Source organism: Polistes dominula, unplaced genomic scaffold, assembly GCF_049000335.1.
Source record: "Polistes dominula isolate Pdom_NZ unplaced genomic scaffold, Pdom_raw_medaka contig_269, whole genome shotgun sequence".
Classification (NCBI taxonomy): domain Eukaryota; kingdom Metazoa; phylum Arthropoda; class Insecta; order Hymenoptera; family Vespidae; genus Polistes; species Polistes dominula.
Window position 1 is genome coordinate 268879 of NW_028300869.1, and position 22329 is coordinate 291207.

Consider the following 22329-nt stretch of genomic DNA (forward strand, 5'->3'; position numbering starts at 1 on the left):
TGAACGAGTGTGGATAGGAGCAATTACATTAACTTCTCTATTTCCGAGTAGCACGGGTTTGATGCCACGGCGCAGTGGTTGGAATGTCGGTTGAATGGGGACTGTAATTCCATCGGAATTCTTTCCAAGTCCCTGACCTTGATCATAGCCGTAGAGGTACATGATCTTGGAAATTTTCCCTTCTGTGTCCCAGGGGACTAATGATTCTATTGGGTTTCGCGAGAGTGCGTCGGCATTCGCGTTCACCTTTCCCGGTTTATGAATTATCTCGTAGTCGTACTCGCTTAATTTCAGGTGCCAATGCCATAGTCTGGAAGTTTTATCTTTTACTGAATTTAGCCACACGAGAGGTTTGTGGTCGGTTATGAACTTAAAGTGTCGTCCGTAAACATAGGGTCTAAACTGTGTAACGCAGTGCAAAATTGCTAAACATTCTTTTTCTATTGTGGAGTAACGAGATTCGGCGGATTTCAACAGACGTGATGTGTAAGCGATGGGTAAATCTTTTCCTATTTCTCCTTGGCTGAGAACGCCTCCTATTGCGTAATTCGATGCGTCGGTGGTTATTATGAAGGTTTTAGAGAAATCCGGGTGTTGCAGTATCGGTTTCGTACATAGGGCTGTTTTCATGGTATCGAAAGCCTGTTGTTGTAGGTCTGTCCATTTAAATTCCTTATCTTGTTTTAGTAGGTCGGTGAGGGGTTTGGCGATTTTCGAAAAATTAGGTATAAATCTACGATAATAGCCTACGAGACCTAGAAATTCTCTTATATTTCTCTGATTTTTAAGTACTGGGAAATTTTGTACTGCCTTTAGTTTATCGGGGTTCGGCTTGACTCTGTCTCTTCCTATCACGTGACCTAAATAGTGAACCTCGTTTTGCAGAAATACACATTTATCCGATTGTAATTTTAAGTTTGCGTCTTTAATGCGTTTCATAAATGCGTCGATTCTGTGCATATGTTCATCTAGATCTTTTGAATAAATCACTATGTCATCTAAGTAAACAAATAATATTTCGCCTATTAAGCCGTTTAATATTTCGTTCATTGTTCGTTGAAAGGTGGCTGGAGCGTTCTTTAAACCGAATGGCATTTTCCTGAATTGGTAATGACCGGAATGAGTTGAGAAAGCTGTTTTATGAGCGTCTGCTGGATGCATTTCTATCTGATGAAACCCTGATGCAAGATCGAGCGTGCTAAAATATTTCGCGTTACCTAGCTGATCTAAGATATCCGTTATATTCGGTATAGGGTAAGCGTCGGCAATAGTCTTTTCGTTTAATTTCCGATAATCAATCACTACACGCCAGCGTTTATTTCCTTGCGAATCCGGTTTCTTTGGCACAATCCAAAGAGGACTGTTATATGGGGACTTTAAGGGTTCAATTATTTTATTGTCTAACATCGTTTGTATCTGTGCCTTGATTTCGTCTTTACAAGCTTCGGGATATCGATATTGCCTTACATGTATCGGGATTTCGTCTGTGGTTAAAATTCTATGTTGTGTTATGTTCGTCGCGCCAAGAGTATCGTTTGGTAGGTGAAAATTTTCGGAGTATTTACTTGCAATTAGCTCTACACATGATTTTTCCTTTTCTCCTAGATTATCTGTGTTTAGTAAAGAAGTTAAAATGACGGCCTTGTGTGTATCTATCGCACTACATGGCATTATTTTATAACAATTATCATCGTTCCGAAGTCTTAATTTTTCTTTATCAATTTCTAACTCAAATTCCATTCTTTGTAATTCCGCGTAATTAATAATCGGTTCTAATTCTGGATCGAATTCTTCATTTATACTATTCAAATTGTTAATCTTCGCGTTTCCTTCATTGAAATTTCTACTAACGTTGTTCCTTTCACTACAAATTTCTTCTGAAAACAATTCATCATCATCAAATTAAACATTTTCCAACAATTCATCTACATTTAAATTTTCTTCAATCGTAATATTCTCATTAATATCCTCGTTAATATCCTCAATAATATTCTCGTTAATATCCTCAATAATATTTTCGTTACTTCTACTCAATTTTAATCCTTCTTTAACATTGTCGATTTCAAATAAGTCTGGCGAAATACCTAACAATTCTTCGAACGCCGATTCTACGCGTGACGCGGACGTAAATTCTTTATTTGTTTGGTGATTTTCCTTTTGTCCTTTGCTATTCAACGAACTCCCTTCGAACGAAGGCTCCTTGTAATGGTCTACGACTGACGCAGCATGATCACTTACTTCGCCCAATTCCAAAGGATTTCCATTTTCTAGCGGGTGGACTAGGACAGTAGGAATTTCTAGCGGAACGGTTTTATCAAAATCGTTATAAACTTTGATTATACATCTTCCTTCTTCGACATCTACTATGGTATCTTTGAAATATATACCTGGGCCTGCATTTCTTCCTCTTACTAAACCTCGGCGAACTTCTGGATTCAGAACGCATACTCTTACATTCGACGTTTGTTTCGGCGGGAGAAGTCTGATGGTCGATTCGAAAAAAGGGACGTTGACACATTCGAATTCTACAGTTCGGTTGTCGTATCTAGGTAGGGCGACCTTGTCTTCAAAAAATTCGTCTCCCAGGACACCGTCGGCTTGCAAACCTATGTTGGCCGGTATTACGTGAAAAGGTAAATATTTGCCGTACACGCATAAAGTTACCATGCCTATTGATTCGAATTCCGTGGATAAACCTCCTATTCCGGAGAAGCGTCGAGTGAATGTGCCGTTAATTTCAGTTTCGGGGGGAGTGCCGTCCATTTTATTATATTAAAGTCTGCTCCGGTGTCTACAGCTAAGATGATTTTTCCTACTCCTTCTAACCATGTAGCTACTAGTTTTGCTCTACCCCCTTGTCTTTTTGTCGAAACCCTTACTGGGAATTCGCCGGGTAAGGGGTTCCTCCCCTAAAAAATTTCTTTTCTCCATAAGTACGTCGGATAGATCGCGGACGGGAGCTACATAGGCGGATTCTGAGGCTTCCTGCGCTGATAACGCGCAAATTTTCGCCGGTTTTGGATTTTGCGCGGTTTGGTCTCTAGCGGGAGCGTAATTTTCCGGGGGCGGTACAGTCTTTTTTGGATTCTGCGCGGGGACAAAACGCATGGTGGGACGATAATTATTCGGGCGGTAATTATTTTGCCGATAAGTGTTTTGAGAATTATACACGTTGGGTTTGTAACTCGGGCTCTGTCGATCGGTGTAGCGACGGGGGCTAAAATTATTGTTATATCTGGGGTTAATAGGTCGTTCGGAATTCCGGTTTTCGAGGTCGCTCGGTTGTCTCGGCTGATCATTGTTGTTCCGATAATAGTCGATGCGTCTGTTTCTGTCTTCTGTATTCTCGCGATAGTTATTTCTATAAGAAGAGGGTTGTCCTCTCGGCTGATAGGTTTGGTTAAGTGATAAACCGATGTTGTCACTCCCCGCGATTTCGGCTGCTCGGTCGGTAGCCTCTCTTAGGTTAGCGAAAGTCGTATTTTGCATGCCCGTACGAATCGATGGATGTAGACCCTTTATGAACCGACTTATCACTAACTGACTAACTTGTCCATCCGCGATGATGGCGATTTCCATGGGATTGGTACGGAGGGAATTCCTTAACCCTTTCCTTACGGCGGTCCGCTCCGCTGGAGTGACGCCACTGAACGGGTCACCGCGCCGCGAAGTGTGCACTTTGCTCGTCAGTAGTCTTCGATATTCGGACTAACGTTTTTCAACGCCACTTTATGATTGACTTGTATGTACACTTTTTTAAGAGTTACATAACAACTGTTTCATCGTATTATAGGAAAAACATGAAAATGAGTATATTGTATGAATATTAAGTTATTTACATATTTACAAATTTTGCTATTATATTATTATAAGTAAAAATACAATTTGGGGTGCTTAGACATTAAATTATAACTTTTAGTAATGTAATTGAGAATGATAAATCCTAAAACAAGGGTCGACGCAGAGACCTACATTACAATTTTGGCATTCGTATCTAGACTCGCGTCTTTTATCGTTTGCGCTGCAGACAACGCACCTTCTCTTTCGGTTTTTTCCAGCTGGTACATAGACTGAAGGAAAATGTCGCTCTATTAATCGTAATGGATTATTATTGGCTGTTCGCTGATGATAATTAGTTGTCTTATGATATTTTTCCAGTAGTTCCCGGATCAATTCTAACTGAAACTTGGCCATAGAAATGGCTTCTTGGGTTTTATGTTTATACAGACAATACGCATTCCACACGCATATGTCTAATAAATGGAAAAAGAATTTGCGGTACCATTTTAAGGATTTGCGCGTTGAACTGACAGTACTGATTACCATATCTGCTTTATCGACGGCACCCATAGAATCATTGTAATCTGATACACAGAGAGGTTTTTGAGTAGTTTTTTTCCGCCATGCCTAGAAACCGTTGTAAATTCTGATGTATGCATGGTAGACAGCATGTATACATCCTTTTTGTCTGCCCACTTTATAACTAGTAAATTTTTGGATGACCGAAAAGATGCCTCTCCTTTTCTTAGTCTATCATGAATCTTCGGCATTCCTTTGCGTCTTTTGCTTACAGTTCCGCATGCATTTGTGTAGTTGTTATATAATAAATTGAACAAGGCTGGACTGGAATACCAGTTGTCTACAAACAGGGTATGGCCTTTTCCTAAGTAGGGCTTCAAAAGTGTTTCTACTATTGCTCCCGACTTCCCAATTTCCTTATTTTCGCTATGGACTTCGGTCGATGATCCGGCATACACAATAATATCTTGCACAAACCCTGTTCGGCAGTCACTAAGTATAAACGATTTAATGCCGAATCTACTTCTCTTCGAAGGAATATATTGTTTAAAAGATAATCGCCCTTTATACAAAAGCAAACTCTCGTCAATACATAATTTTTGATAGGGATAGAATGATTCGCTAAATGCTTTTCGGAGCATATCAATGATGTTCCTTATTTTATATATCCGATCATTGGTGGCTCTAACATCATGGCTGAAATGTAGCATCTCTAACAGTTTCAAATATCGATCTCTAGCCATAATTTCACCGAAGACATCGCTACGCAGAAGTATGTCTTTACTCCAATATTCGACCAAGGATAATTTCTTATTACGTGTCATAAGAAATGAAAGAGCGAAAAAAACAGTACAATTCGGATACTGTTGTTCCGTTTACATCCTTCATATTGTTGTTTTCTTTTTTTGTCCAATAATCATTCGTTTCGTTTGCAATGTATTGTACGAACTCTTCTGAGACGAAAAGTTCAAAATAATCAATGATTTTTGCCGATCTGCTGATATTTGGTATAATCCCTGCATGTTTTGCCGTAAACGGATGTATTTTAGGAACGAAAGTTTTTGAAGTCCATGTGTCGCAGTGGCCGTCATTATCTTCGTCATCCTTTTCTATTTCTGAGTGTGAGGTATCACATATAGTCCTTTTTTTCTGTGTACAATGAAATTATTTTCGTTTTCATTTTCGGAATCGGACTCTGTATCAGTCAATCCATTGAAAAATAGATTTCTCTTTGAATTCCACCGTGACATTCTAACAAGGGCGCAAAAAACATTATATAAAACAAATTTTTAACAAAGCTTCAAACAAAATGTTCAAGTATGATCAAATGTTTATCAAATGTTTCTAACCTGAAAATTAACCTCAAAACTGTAAAATTAGACACTAATCTTTCCAATTTCTCTCGCTTTCTTTCAATTACTTATAACGGTTCAAGAGCGATTTTGTACTATAATCCTGGTTTCATATAGTCGCGTCTTGTATCGTACAAATATTCCAGTATCCAGTAGAAAAAAACAAAAGCTTCTTTCGTATGCAGGATATATTTCTATTAGGATTTAATCCAATATGGGTCGATAGAATCAAGAGATACTCTATCGGTACAGTACATTTCTTTTTACCAGCGTGAGCCGGCACAGGTCGTCGTGCGGCCGCCGCCTATAGGCGGCACCCGTACACACAGGTCGTCGCGCGGCCGCCGCCTATAGGCGGCACCCGTACACACAGGTCGTCGCGCGGCCGCCGCCTATAGGCGGCACCCGTAATGAAAGGGTTAAATCAGCTTCCATTCGATGTGTTCTAAGGCTATAGTGGATCAGGCTTTCATTACGCCCCTGTTCCCAACGAGATAGTTCGGCGACATACTCGAGCGTGGATTTACACGGGTTGAAATTTATTTTTAACTTCCTTATGAACGCTTCTATAGATTCGAACTCGGCGTTTGCGAAAAGATCGTCTGCGTTTCCGGTCAACCTACTCCTCAACGCGGCTATTACCTCATCGACCGGATAATTTTGCAATGACTGCGCGGCCCGTTGACAAGCTTTAATAAAGGTATCGGTCTGAGAACCATCTCCGTTGAACTTAGGCACTTGTTCGATTATCTCTCTAGGTGAATACGCGTGACTGAAGTTTGTGAGTTGTGGGAATTGGCGAGAAACGGGAGTGTGGGAGGGAGGAGTGTACGACGGTTCGGAATTCGCGGACTTTTCAAAAGCTTCTAGACGCGCCTTTAATTTCTCTAATTCTTCGTATTGGAAGAATATTTAGGCTAATGTAGTATTGAGAGTGCCGCGTGGCGTCGTGACGGTGGACTCGTAGACGCTACATTGTTCTTCCGTTGTTTTTTTTGTGTGCTGCACGTCTCGAAGTGCGTGCGTAGTTAGTTATAGAGATTGAGAAAGATGACTTTGACGGCACCTGCTGGGAAAAATGTAAAGCAAAGTGATGGCAAGTGCTATACAAAATAATAGCAAATACATTAAATTAATTATTTTTTTAATCTGATTGAAAAGGAGGTGAAAATAAAGTTGACATTCGAGCCCCTTTGTCATAACCCAACAGCTGACGATGCGAGGGTTTACCCCATTCTTGCGATTGACTAGTTTTACTAGCTGCAGAATCCGGTGAGTTAACGAAGTGTATTGCGGCACATATATGCTTGCATTGCTGCGCCACTCCAGCTTTACAGGTGCAATTAGCACTGAAAATATTTCGATTATTATCAAGCTGAAAATAATTTTTAAGTTACTGAAAGTTGTTTAAACAATGTAATTAATATTAAAAATATAAATAATCTGTCGTTTTTTTATTTCATTAAAAATTGAAATAAAATTTACTTCTACACTTCGAAACTTTTAACCAGGTTTATATTTAGTTATAAATTTTGTGAATTTATGAACATTAATAATAATTTTAAGACATCTTCAACGTAACCAGATTTATCATATTTTTAATATTGTATAAAATAATTGTAAAAATAATTAGTAACTAACATAAATTTTTATTTTGTACACATCAGAAATTTTGGTTTGAGCTACAACTGAGCCGGTTATTATTGAATGTTTATTGGAATCTTCTGTTTCCACAACATTAAAAATGTCCATGTCCTGACTCAAATAATTTTTCACCTTTAATGTCATTTTGACCCCCTAATAAGGGTATTTTTGACGGGCAAGAACCCGAATTTTATTATTTTTTGCATTCTTAATGTTAACTAATACTAATTATTACAATGTTTTCATCACTAAGCTTTATATTTATTACACTAGATCGCTCCACTTTCAGCAATAGTGCTGTCCCTCTACAGTTCTTTCTCAATCCCTATAGGACGTCAACCGAAATGCGTGGACGTAGCGTTTGTTATTCTTAGTTTTCTTTTGTTCTTTTATGTAATGCATATTATTATATCCATTTTCTATCACTATTTGTAACGAAAGACGAACTCGTACTCCACTTCTGACACCAATTTTGTTACGTCCTAGAGGACGAAGTAAGTTAAGTAGTAATAGTAATGCCTGTTTGTGGTCACTCTGCTTTCACCGAGTTTAACCGGGACCAGGCTGGTTCGTTTCTCGTTTAAAATAGTGATATAATCTGGCAAAAAGCGTACGATAAGAGGGTGGATTTAGGAAGGTTTTGAAGTAAGGGAGAAGATTAGAGGACCGCAGCTCTGGTTTAACAACAATTTAATGATAATAAAAATGATTGGTGACTTACAGTATTCAGTACAGTTGCTGGTTGCTTCCGAGATTGCACGGGAGGCTTGGGCTGGTTCCTTCCAAAGGGGGTCGAGGCACTCAAAGACCCGAAGTTAATTATTTATTATAATTGATTGATCAAATAATATTTAAATATTGAATAGCTGATAGCTAGTAGTTGACGTTCCAAATATAAATCGAAGTCAAACTATAAGTTAAATTATAAGTATCGCGATGACTAACTGAATTTATAATTGTTGGAATGAAAACGTAAGTTGAAAGTGGAAACGTAAGTGAGAGAAAAACAGTAAGTGACAAGTTAAAACTATCTGCTTAGAGGAAAACTGTAAGTAAGTACTAAACTATAAGTGACAACTATAAGTGTTAACTATAAGTGGTAACTATAAGAGGTAACTATAAGTGAAAACTATAAGTGAGTGCGGGGGCGATGAACTCTGGCTTATATAGCCCCCGAAAATCCTTCGTGGAGGGGGTAGCTCTGGTACCCCCACTCTTAGTCCTAGCTGGCCCAAGCGTCCCGGGCATCCTCGTTCGAGAAAATTCTCTTGTCAGCATGGACTACAAATACATTTATATATCTAACATTTTCTTACATATACATATAACCTCGTAGCTTAATACTCGTGTATTAACATCCTTCTTATGCTTATTATACGTTTTGGACAATTATTCTCGTTTACATCTCGTTAATACTTAGTCAACCATGAATTCGTTATTCTCGAACGATTACATTATCCGCCCGCCGGTCCCGCCCGCCAGAGGTTGCTCTTAATAAATTCGGTTATCGTTATGCCGCGAGATATTAAGTCTGCCGGGTTATGATCCGATGCCACGTGCCGCCACTGCTCAGGAGCAGTGCTCTCTAAAATTTCTGTCACCCGATGTGCTACAAATGTTTTCAAGATATGTGGTGGTGTTTTGAGCCAGTGTAGTACTATTGTCGAGTCAGACCAGAACACTGCGCGATGAAACTTGACTCTTCGTAGTGCATGTTTGGTGGCCCGATATAAACGTGCTAATAAAACTGCGCCACACAATTCTAAGCGCGGAAGCGATTGCGTCTTGAGTGGAGCTACCCTAGATTTTGCACATGCTAACTGAACGCTCGATCTGCTATCCGTCGTTTTTATATATATACATGCCCCGTATGCCCTTTCGCTTGCGTCACAAAAACCGTGAATTTCCAGTTCTACACCGCAGTTGAAGACCCTGCGTGGAAACCTAACTTCTTCTATTCTGTGCAATTCATGTCGGAATGATTGCCATGCTCTGCTTATGTCTTCTGGCACGGCTTCGTCCCATGAGGATTGTAGCTGCCACAATTTTTGCATTAGTATTTTTGCGTTGATTATAACCGGTCCTAATAACCTTAATGGATCGAAGATTCGTGCAATTTCTGATAATATATTTCTTTTAGTGACCTTAGATGGATTATCGTTGTGTTTTACAGCATAATTTATAGTATCATGCATGGCATTCCAGTGTATTCCTAATGTTTTGATTGTGGTCGATATGTCTAAACTGATGAGTTTGTTATCATTTTTATCAGCAAGGCCTCTTAACACTTCAGCGTTATTGGAGGCCCATTGTCTCAGTTGCATGCCTGCCTTGCCTGTTAGTGTGATAAGCTCGTCGCGGATTTGCTTTGCGTCGTCTAACGTATGCGCTCCCGTTAATAAATCGTCTACATAAAAATCCTCCTTAAGAATGATGGACGCTCTTGGGTAGTGCTCTGATTCGTCGCTGGCTAACTGATATAACCCGCGCGTTGCTAGGAATGGTGCGGCTGCTGTTCCATACGTTACTGTTTTGAGGCGATATGTTTTTACCGGTTCGCTCGGGGTTTGACGCCAAAGAATGTTTTGGTAAATACGATCTCGAGGGTCCATAATTATCTGGCGGTACATTTTTGCTATATCAGCCGTAAACGCGATGGCGTGTGATCGAAATCTCAATAAAATGGAGAATAGATCCTCCTGAATGTTGGGACCTATCATTAATGTATCGTTTAACGATAAACCGCTGCTTGATTTCGCAGATGCATCGAAAACTACTCTAAGTTTGGTGGTAAGACTTGATTGTTTTGTTACGGCGTGGTGTGGTAAATAATAGCCGCCTGTGTGACATGGCAAATCGACCCTCTCCATGTGTTCTGACCAAAAGATTCTTCAATGAAAATTCCTCTGATCATTAATTGTATGCTATGAAGTGGAGAATAATGGATTAGGTTAAGGTGTAAAATAAAACACGTGATTGAGCTAAACAAAGAAACAATGCCTTTTTTTATTGGCTCGTCAGGGAAAAGCCTTGCGGCATAAAAACCCTGGATGTTATTTAATTATAACAATGAGTTACGTCCTTTGCTGATCCGGCCTTCGGTCGGGGTATGTCGATTAACGCGTCGATTACCCGAGCTAATAGTATCCGTGGTACATCGAACGCCTTCAGTAAAGCTCCCCACGCGTCCTTATATTTTTCCACAGTTAATTGATAATGTTCGATCGTTTGAAGGGCTTCGCCGCGAAGGGAGTCGCGAAGGTATACGTGTTTTTCTAAATCCGATATATCACTACGCGTGTCTACGAGGGTTAAAAAGCTAGATTTAAATGGGATCCATTTCCCTATATTCCCGTCGAATTGCGGGATCTCAATGCGCCGTAATGGTATTTGTTGATCGCGGGTTTTCGTGATATCGTTGCTTTCGTCAGCGTTATTCGGGTTGTTAACTGTGGCGGTATCGTTTGAATGAAGTTTGTCTCCGATCGCGCAATATCTCTCTATGATTGGAGTTAAACTATCGACTCCTCCTGCTTCGTTGATAGCAGTAACGCACTTTTCATACAAGGTCTCGTATTTCTCTACTAGCTGAGTAAGTCGTTCGTAACGCTTTCTTATTTCCTGTTTACTTAAATTTCCTTCTTGGATTAGATTTTCGACGTGTGTTAAACCCGATTCTAAAACTAGCCGTTTTTGTTCGAGCTGTTCGAGCTGTTTTGCAATGCCATTACGAACCGTTATTAATTATTCTACTTTTCGAAATCCACTCAAATTAATTTACGGTAATATATAAAAATCCCCTTTATATGAATGAATGACCGCGCGTTGGGTTCTCGATCGCGTGGTGCGGCCCTGAGGCTAGATCGTTGGAGGGGGTATACCTATGTATAGTATAAGAGGCCGTTGGAGGGGGTATACGATTGTCGCTAGCTATATGCCGATAGATGGGATGTCCGGCGATGACGTCACGGCGTCTTCGTTCTAGTCGACCGTTCAAATAAAGGAAGGTGGCGTGGCGGTGAAGCCGCCGAAATCTTATCGTTCTTTGTACGAGAATAAAGCGTTTTCCGAGATGGAGAATAACATTCGATTATATATCGTGTATCCGTTCAAATTTAGAAATTAAGTTCTATAAGTCTTTTCGATATTGAAATGTGAATTTTACAGAGAAAATGAGCGTAATGCATAGATATATAAGAAATTGCGAACTTCTACGGGGTTCGAAGACGCAATTTCCCTTGAGATATATATTAGTAAATGAGGGTGTGTACGCATAGGCGTACGCACGGGTAATTAAAAACAACTTATCTCGCTTCTAGATCTTTCGTGATGCTGCCTCCGCTGAACGGTGTAGATGTTCACAAGATGGCGGACTCCCTCGACTTCGTTGTTCTCTAATCGGTTTGCCCGGTGTGGTGATAGTCTATTCACTGCTTCGTAAATCAGAAGTCGGGAACTTGCACCTTACAGGATTGCACCAGAATGTTCTGACCAAAAGATTCTTCAATGAAAATTCCTCTGATCATTAATTGTATGCTATGAAGTGGAGAATAATGGATTAGGTTAAGGTGTAAAATAAAACACGTGATTGAGCTAAACAAAGAAACAATGCCTTTTTTTTATTGGCTCGTCAGGGAAAAGCCTTGCGGCATAAAAACCCTGGATGTTATTTAATTATAACAATGAGAGTCCACACGTGGTATTACCACGCGGGAAAATACCGTCGATATAAAATGTATATAATGGAAAGATCTCACCTCTCGCTCGCTTCCCTTACGTTCCTTAACTAACTTAACTTAACTCCTTTGATTTCGATATGTATTCACAGGCTTTCTATAATGGACTGGAAGAATGTCCTTTTGTACTGGCCCCGCAGGGTGTTGCGGACTGGGTGTAAGAAGTGGGGAGGCGAGAGGTGGGGGTGACTAGAGGGGCGCTTCGGTAGTTACTAGTAGTTGATCGATGCTCACCATGAGTATCGATCTAGACCTTTAATCGATGGAGGTGGATGCGCGCGAATTTTGAATACTGCTAATTACCGTATGATCCTTTTGGATCGTACACCATGTGACCTAATCTTTCATACTCCGTAACGAATTCTACATATTCTTTACGCGTGTCCGGTTTTCGCGATAATGATCGTTCCAGCGCGTGGAATCTCCTTAACGCGATGATGTACGAACTTCCTAATTGGTTCGCATTGTCCTTGAATGGTAACCTCACTACGGATCTACCTGATTGTTCCCGACGTATATTGTTTTTATAGTGATTTTCGCAAGCTTCTTCTTCGTGAGACCTAAATTTTCCCTTTGGTGTTTGCTCAATGAGCCAAAATTTTTCTAATTGTTCGTCTAATTTAGTGCTAACAGTGTGACATTTGACAGTTTGTGGATTGCGCGTATTTACATTTGTTATCACGATCCATCCTAGTCGCGTATTTTGCAAGGCTACTGATTCATTTACTTGGAGAATGTGACCGGCGCGCTATAAAGTACAAAAGGTCGGCATACCAATAATTGCGTCTATCATTGCTGGTTGACCGAAACCGGGATCAGCTAATTGGATATTAGAAGGTATGTCTAACACACCTAAAGGTATAGGTTGCGCTGGTAGGATATTAGTTAATCTTGGTAACAATAAAAATTTAAGTTCTATTGCGTACTTTTCTACACGTGATTGCATTACTGTAACAACGGTCTTGTCAACATTGGTGTTTAGTTCATTTATTCCGACTATTTGCACGCTTACACTTTGCTGAGCGACACGCAATTTATTTGCAAAATCTGATGTTAGAAAGTTGGCCTCAGCACGTGAATCTAGTAGCACACGGCATTTATGGGGGTTGCCATCGCGATCTAATAACGACACTACTGCGGTTAGTAGCAATGTTGGTAAAGGTGTATAATTGATTCTGACACGTGAGCATAATGCAGTTAGGCTTGATTTGTCTTCGTGCAATAGTGTGTTGTGTTTTTCACCACATTTTCTACAATGTCTGGCGAAACACTTATCGATAGAATGGTTGGACCGCAAACAGTTTTTGCATAACCCCGCCGATTCGGCTATTCTGGTTCGCTCGTCGGGTTTAGCCTTTATGAATTGTTCACAAATAAAAGTATCATGGGTACCCGAACATAAGAAACATACTGTGGGAGTTCGCGATGAGTAAATTTGCATTGCGTTCCAATATGCATTTCCTTGTGCTCTTTGCGGAATTGGATAGCGCGCGTATGATTGCGATGTATTTCGCGGATTCTCGTACCGAGGAGTCGACTTAAATGAAGTAGTTACGCGGCTCTTTCCCGTATTTCTGGAATTCCTTGAAGGATGCAATTTGGTGAGAATTTCTCCGGTCTCAAACAAAAAATCAGCAAGCTGTTCTACGGTTGGTAACTCTCGTTTGGGACGATGTTTTTCCCATTCATACCTTGTCTGATCGTCCATTCGCGAAACTACCGTATATATAGGAAATGCGTCGCGGAAATCCATTTTAGTTGATTTTAAAGCTTTGTAGTTCGTGATAAGGGTAGTAGCAGTCTCGGTTAAAGATTCTGGCGATTGCTTATTTATCCGTGGGCATTCTTGAATTGCCTTTACGTATTTGTCAATTAGTGCGATCGGGTTGTTATAACATGAATCTAATAATTCCCAAGCTACATGATAATTTTCTGCGGTGATTGCTAAATCACGTACTCGTTTCTCTGCACTGCCCGATAGACAGGACATTAAATATGAAAATTTTTCTGTATCGGATAATTCTGAGTCCCTACCAACAATTGATTGAAACTTCTCGGAGAAACTTGGCCAGTCCTCGTACCGTCCATCGAAACGCGGTAACGTCATTGGTGGTAAATATCTAGATTTGTCGTTCTTCGGAGGGTTATGCGTCTCGCTTGATGGACCCGCGGAAACGATTGCTATTGGGCTATTAATCGGCGGATTGGAGTTGGGTGTCGTGGCCTGTTCGAAAGTGTGCACTATCCTTCGCGCTCTTATTATCGCATTATGAATTGACTGCCGAATATCTTCACCCTCGGTTACGTATGACTCCCAAGTTTCCTCAGACACGAAATCTATCAACGCGGCTTGCACATTCTCAAATTCTATTAAAGCTGACTCGATCTGTTCTATTCGTGATTTTAATATGTCTATTCCTTCACTATCAGGCTCGTTCAAGTCAGTTATGAATTTTTTAAATACCGTGAATTTAGTTTTTAATGGAGCACGTTTCCGCTTAAGCTGCGATTCAGTACATTCCTTTAGAGGTCGAGACATTTTTACGATAGAAAGGCACGAATGGGGAGAGATAAGAGAGGAATTTGTGACTTCAACAAATTGATGACTCGTTATAAGTATTGTGAGACTCACGTGATGATTGATGTTCTGTAGTGGTACAGTCTAACCTTGGGATGGTTGGCTTGATGCGTTGATCCCCTGCGTCGACCGACTGCACGTATTTAGAGCTGCTTGAAGTTATTCACACTCCGGTTGTCTCGATCATTCGTTGGCACGTGATTGAAGTCTTCCTTGCCTCTTGTCTCGTCCGCTTGAAAGTAGCTGCTTGCAATAGGTGCCGGCAGAGTAGATCCGGCTCGAAGGACCAAAAAATGTTGCGTACTGGTGCCTTGATCAGTACTATGGTATTTATTCTGTTGTAAGAAGGAGTTGGAGGAATGTGGGTTGTGAATCGATTGTTGTAATTTAACGTTTTATTGAATTGGGGGGCGCTTTTGCGCCCCTGGTTATGCGAGTTGTTTATAATTGATGCAAATATAACGCTAATGCGTGTATATTGCTACTGGAACGACTGGAGCTGATGAGTGCGAGTATAACGCTGATGCGTATATACCGCGTCTGGAGCTGATGAATGCGAGTATAACGCTGATGCGTATATACCGCGACTGGAGCTGATGAGTGCGAGTATAACGCTGATGCGTATATACCGCGACTGAAGCTGATGAGTGCGAGTATAACGCTGATGCGTATATACCGCGACTGGAGCTGATGAGTGCGAGTATAACGCTGATGCGTATATACCGCGACTGGAGCTGATGAGTGCGAGTATAACGCTGATGCGTGTATACCGCTGCTGCCACCGCCGCTAGTGCCACTGCCGCTAGCTGCGTGTCTTCCGCTGCCTCTGCGTCTCCTCGGTCTTCTTCTTCTTCTCCTTCTTCTTCTTCCAGGAGATGTAGTGTGAATCGTGAGTTGTACCGAAGTGACCGCGGCTCGGATTCTGGTGCCCCTTTATACTCAGAATGGGTTTCGGACCTCTCTTCCCCAACTTGATTGACCATTAGGAATAGAGTTCCCCCACTCCGCTGTGTTCTCCAATGAAAGGCTTGTGTTTTAGTGAGACTTAGAGAAGCACAAAACTAGGTAAAGCACCTACTATGCATCGCTGCTTTGTTGAAACGAGGCTATTCACAGAACACTTCCACAGCACACTGCAACTCATGCCTTTCGTTGCGTGCTACGCAACAGGTACTTAAGTGATGAACTTGCAATTTTATCACTATTTGATGATACCGTTCCATTAAACATAAAGAAGAATATTGTTGAAGCTGTTAAGACTCGCGAAGGTAGAAATTCTAAAGTAAAAAGATTTATAATTGATAAAAAAAATTTAGATTCAATTTTGCAAAAAAACATAAGTGACTTTGTTTCTAAGAAGTCATTGAAAATTTTTGATTAAAGAATTTTTCGCACAATTGTAAATTGTTAATGATGTGGCAGAGCGAAGTGTCGCATTAGTAAGTAAATATAACAAATGCTTAACAAAAAACGAAGAGCAATTTCAATTTTTATTGCAAGGTATTAAAAAGCATCGAGAAAATTACCCTACTTGCGACAAAAAATTGTTTAAAAATTAATAACTCAGTTGAAAATTGAAATGAAAAACTTGTTTATAACTAATTGGACATTTTTTTCTCTAAAACTGAAACATATAATATATTTATAATGAAAACTTTGCTTATTTTATTAATAAATAATTAACTAAGCGATAAATAATGTACAATTTATTTTTTTAAATGTAGACAAAGATACTTACACATAAAAAAAAATTTGAAAAATATTTCGAAGCTTCTCAGTTGATAAAATCTAAAATTCGTGTAAATTTCTTCAAAACTTATAAATTAAATTAAAATTTTTTGAATATCTAATCAAAAACTTTTGAAATTAGTACACATGAAAGTTTGATGATAAATAACTTTTGAACGCTTAATTTAATCGCCAAAACATAAGACACCAATTTTATAGAGCAGTTAATTTCCTACAAAAATTTGTATTGCTCATTTTTTAATAGTCATTTATTATACATCACTTTTTGCACTTACACACCAATCCGGCTCGAAGGACCAAAAATGTATAATATTGAGTTAAGAAAAGAGCAAGACTCTGGAAATGGTGTGTATGTGAGGGTGAATTAATAAATTATAGGTTATTACACTGACGAATGGTATTACACTACTCTTTATATTTTCACTAATTTATTAACTCAAAACAAAAAGCGCTATCAAGAAGTAAATTGTAATAATTATACAACTATTAATTATCGACAAGGATGCTTTGATAGTTAAAGCAATAATAATGAATTTGTGCTTTATAATAATAGTAATTTGAAAGAAGTAAGTTAATGACGTTAGGCAACACGTCTAGCAGTTAGGCACTACAAAAGGCGACTGCCGGTGCTACGCACATAGCGTGATGTTATTAAACCGCGACCTTCCTACAACGAGCGATGCCCATAATATTCGCGTTTAGCTCGATCAGTGTATTACTCAAGTCGTGCAAATGGCTCGAAGGCCGTGCGAACTTGTTTACGTTTTTGGTCCAAAATTCTCAAACATGAATCGTAGGTTAAGGCTACATTATAACTATATAAGACTATATTACACTATATAAGACTACATGATCACTTTTTTAGACTACATTATAATTATATTAGACTACATTGCCTCTTTCTAATAGACAATTCGATTGCCGTACTTTGGCTTTTATAAATTGCGTCTAAACTCGCCAAGATGGACTTCGCTGTACTACCAGGTGTATCATACTTAAGATGAGTATCCGCTAGATGTTGTACAATTGTACATTGGGCAATACGTTCAGCTTTAGACCAACTCGTAGTAGCTAATGATGGAGGTTCTTCGTCAACCACTTTCAACACATCGAGTTCTTGCAATAGATTTCTCACTCTATGTTTCCACGAATTGTATCTTGTACCGTCAAACTGCGGTATGTTTCTTCTGTCTTTAGACATATCCATTTTCACTAATTATATTGTATATATATATATATATCTATTGTTATGCCTCTGAACTATGTACTCTGTAATAATTGTACGGAATCACACTTGATTATGAGGTTAAGAAATCAGTTAGAAAGTCTAAAACAAGATAAGTGTAAGCTATTCTCTGCTATAGGGATCCCTACGTTGATTAGAAATAGACGGGGGATATTTGATTTTGTTGGTAAAATTAGTAAAATACTTTTTGGTACTATGAGTCAGGACAATGCAGATTATTATAATTCTGAAATTGATGCAGTCCATGAAGACAATAAAAGAATTGGAGAACTATTTAAGAATCAAACATATATATTACAATTAACTATTCATAAAACTGAAAGTCTTTTTAGAGAATATAATAAAAAATTCATAGAAATAAATTCAAATTTTCAAAATTTCGATAATAACATAAAGAAAATTATTTTACAAGAAAATTCGTTGCAAAGAGATTCTTTAATAACTGAAATGTGTTTGGAAATTGAGTTAGCTTTGACGGAATGTGGTAAGAATGTAAATATGTTCACTCAATCACTAATATTTGCAAAGATTGGTCAAATAAATCCGCAATTATTAACACAAGAAGAACTTATAAGTTCTATAAAATTAATTCGAGGCGAAAGAGGGTCAAATGAATTTCTATTCATTTCTAAGAATTAAATGATCTACTTTTAAATTTAAGTTTAATAAAAATCCGTGCTGTAGAAGCACCGGATTTAAAATTGAGTGATTTGACAAAATACGGAAAAACTTTAACTGAGATTAAGAGAGAGGCAATCGAAATTGGAAATCATGAAAGAACAAAAACTATTTACGAACAAATAGTCAATTGGATTTTATATATTTTGTATGTGATTATTGCCTTGATATTATTATATGTAATTATTAAATTGAAATTGTATCAAATCTTCAAATGTTTGATAACTGGAATTATTCATATTTGTATAAAAAAATATAGCAATCAAAATGCATAGCCTGAGGACGTACAACATCATCATGTTAACGACGGTTATCTTGGAGATCAGATTGTTTTGAGAGATCTGATTCGTTCAAAATTTATATAGGACAGTTTAAACTATCCTTTAACAAAACAGTTTAATAAACAATTAGCTGTTAATAAAATTCATAAATCTACATTGCAGATATCAGAATTTGAAGATTTGCCTTCAAAATATTATATTATCGCATACTAGCATATTTTATATAAATTTATTACATAATTCACATGTATTATTATTATTATTATTATTATATTCAACTTTACTTGTACTCATTATTCTGCTTAAATTTAAAGTTTTTGTTGTATTAAGAGCAATTATGTAAAATGCACTTCAACTATTCCGAAAGAAAAATCCCGATTGTATATTGTAAAAGGGGATTTTTCAATCTTAGGGTGGGAGTGTTATGCCTCTGTAGATTTTTCTTATTCTTTTAACGTTATTTTTCAAAATTGCTGACGATGATGTTCACACGCTAGCGGCTGGGCAGGGCACATCTTATTACCTGTTTGTTCCCATGGCGTAGTGATACTTAAAATTGCGGTGTGTGTTCTCTAACACCTTTTTAATTAGGGACAGAATGGTACCACAGAATACACTACGAATCTTTATGCATTTCTAGTTACAGAAAATATTTGAGAATAAGTTAAAGAATCTTATAGTGCGACTTTACGTTATCAAATAAACAATTAAATGTGACTATAGTTTAGACATTAAAATCTTGTGTAAGTTATTTTAAAAGAAAGTTAAACCTTTCTCCGAAGTCATAACATAAATTTGGTGGCAGCTGAAAAGGATATCTTTAGTCAGTGCATCAGAAACAATTGGAAACATGAGAACAAGCATCTTAATGTCTAGAAAAGTGATTGACGGTAATGATATTCGATCACTAGAGGACTTGATTCAAATATTACGTATTAATTTTGGGGAAAATAAATCGCATGATGTCGCTTTATTGGAACGAAGTCAATGTCAACAAAATAACCAAAGTGTTCTCGATTACAACAAAAAGTTTAATGATTGTCATTTAAATGTAAAACGTGGGCTTGATAATAATTCAGAATTTGATGCGGAAAACCGAATGTTTATTTTAAAGAATGAAGAAAGACAGGGTCTTGCTCACTACGTACGGGGTCTTCGCGCTAGCATTAAATTATTTGTAAAATCGGGCAAACCAACCACGATTCGAGAAGCTCAAAATCTAGCATTAGAAACAGAAAAAGAAGAATTGATTTCACAAGTTATTTACAAAAAAACTCCTGTTTACAATTACAAGGCTTCGAATAAATCACGGGAAAACAAAAATGCAAGGCTATTAGGTCAAGGAATTCCACAGAAACCAGCGCAGGAAAACAAATATGCTTGTCATCATTGCGGAAGATTTGGACATTTTATAAAAGATTGTCCTTTTAAACGACGAGTATCATATCAAAATTTTTCATCACGGCAGGTGCCAAACGTTCCATCAAATCAGATAAAATATACTCAATGTCAAAAAACAGAAGAAATCCAGGAGCAAGCTTTATGTTCACAGTCGACACCGCCGTCGGACAGCGAAGTCATTCATTCCTGACAAACACAGGAGCAGCTGTAAATGTTATTAAATTAAAATGTACACTAGGGTTACCAGTAAGAAAAATCAACGCAGAAATTACTGGAATTAATGATATCCCAATTATTTGTAATCAAGAGTGTAAAATAACAGTTTATAAAATAGATCATATTTTCTTAGTAGTTCCGAATGATTTTCCGTTAGAAGAAGATGGAATAGCAGGTCGACCGTTTTTAGAAAAAGAAGATGCTATAATACTTACGAAGAAAAGAACAATTATTTTTAATCGGGATCAGTCACAAATTCTCAAGTTGCGATGCGAATATTCAACTAAACGTAGTCAAGTATTATAAGAAAATACTCGACTGTCTCACATTATTAAAGCTAAAGAGAAAGAAGAAATTTGGGAAATCATTGATTCGTATCAAGATATTCTTTATTTACCGGGTGACCCTTTACCTACTACAAATTTGGCGGAACACACGATAGAAACAACAGATGAGATTCCTATCAATGTTAAACAATATAGGTTTCCACCTACCCAACAAGAGGAAATTGCTCGACAAGTTGAAGAAATGAAGGGGAAGGGAGTGATTCAAAACTCAAGTTCCTCTTACAACTCGCCATTATGGATTGCACTTAAAAAACGAGATGCATCAAATAAAATAAAATGGAGAGTTGTAACGGATTTTAGAAAACTAAATGACAAAACAATTCAGGATGCATACCCGATTCCCAACATTGAAGAAATTCTGGATCAACTTGGAAATTCCAGGTACTTTTCTGCTTTTAATTTTGCAAGTCGATTTCACCAAATTGCGGTAAATCCAAAGCATCGTATGAAAACGGCATTCAGCACACCCCAAGGTCATTTTGAATACTTGAAAATGCCTTTCAGCTTGAAGAATGCTCCAGCTACATTCCAGCGAAGGATAGATAACGCTTTAAGGGGACTTATCGGAAAAGTATGTTTCGTTTACCTCGATGATATCATTGTATACGGAAGAACATTGGTTGAACATAACGAAAATCTGAAAATTGTGTTCCATCGATTAAGAGAAACTAATTTGAAGCTTCAGCCTGATAAGTGTGAATATTTGAAACCCGAATTGCAATATCTAGGTCACATCATTACTGAAGATGGAGTTAAACCGAACCCAGAAAAATGTAAAAGTGTTTCCAACTCCGAAAAATATTAAACAAATAAGACAATTTTTGGGAATGATCGGATATTACAGAAAATTTATTAAAGATTATAGCAGGAAAACGAAAGCCCTAACTGACCTGTTACGGAAAGATAAAGAATTTTATTGGGGACAAAATCAAGAAATATCATTTAATCTTTTGAAGAAAGAATTGTGTTCTTCTGAATATTGGCATACCCGAATTTCACTAAGGAATTCATTCTTACAACGGATGCTTCTGGTATCGCCATTGGTGGTATATTATCCCAAATTAAAAAAAATCCTATTGCATACGCTAGTCGTGCTTTAAATAAAGCAGAGAAAAAATTATTCAACAACTGAATAAGAATTACTAGCAATCATGTGGTGTGTAAAACATTTTCACCCATATTTGTACGGCAGAAAATTTTAAATTGTTACTGACCATCGACCTTTGGTCTGGTTAATGAACCACAAGAATCCTCATTCAAGATTAATGAGGAGGAGAATAAGTTTAGAAGAATATGATTATGAAATTTCCTACAAAAAGGGTAAACTCAATACTAATGCTAATGCATTATCGAGAAACCCTATTTTTGTATTTCGAAGAATGGATGCTGATACTTTATTGGATTCAGCATCAGAAGAAGAAGATTCGGAAGAGTGTACATCAAACAAGAAAAGAAGAAAGGATATATTGGATCCAAGTTCAAGAAAAAGGGTACGTACTCGAGAGGACGACCCTACAAACAGCAACGAGGAACCAGTAACCCTAGCCGGTAAACGGAAACGGAATTTAATAGAAATGAATTCAGAAATAAATAAAAAACGAAGAACATTGGAAACAGAATGCAGAAAAGGTAGTAAACATAATAATCAACCTGACGAACATCATCAAGAAGATCATCACCAAGAAGATGTTGGAGAAAAAGAAGAAAATGAGAGAGAACAAGAAATTATTAAACTAGGAAAACAGTTATATTTGACAAATTCAGCGATATCCGAGGGCAGCGTTGATGTGTCATTTGTCCGA

At 38.0% G+C, this 22329-nt stretch overlaps 2 protein-coding genes across 3 annotated transcripts in view; one reads left to right on the plus strand and one right to left on the minus strand.

Annotated features, from left to right (window-relative positions):
• Positions 1-22329, plus strand: part of LOC107073512 (uncharacterized) — a 160030-nt gene that overhangs the window by 49910 nt on the left and 87791 nt on the right. The gene's annotated exons all lie outside the window — the stretch shown is intronic.
• On the minus strand, positions 8750-10165 carry LOC149033713 (uncharacterized). Its single transcript, XM_089170888.1, has one exon. The coding sequence runs from the start codon at positions 10163-10165 to the stop codon at positions 8750-8752; it is 1416 nt and encodes a 471-aa protein (XP_089027014.1).

Excerpts from the sequence above, each read along its gene's own strand:
- LOC149033713 (XM_089170888.1), bottom strand. The coding sequence starts at position 10,165 with ATGGAGAGGGTCGATTTGCCATGTCACACAGGCGGCTATTATTTACCA.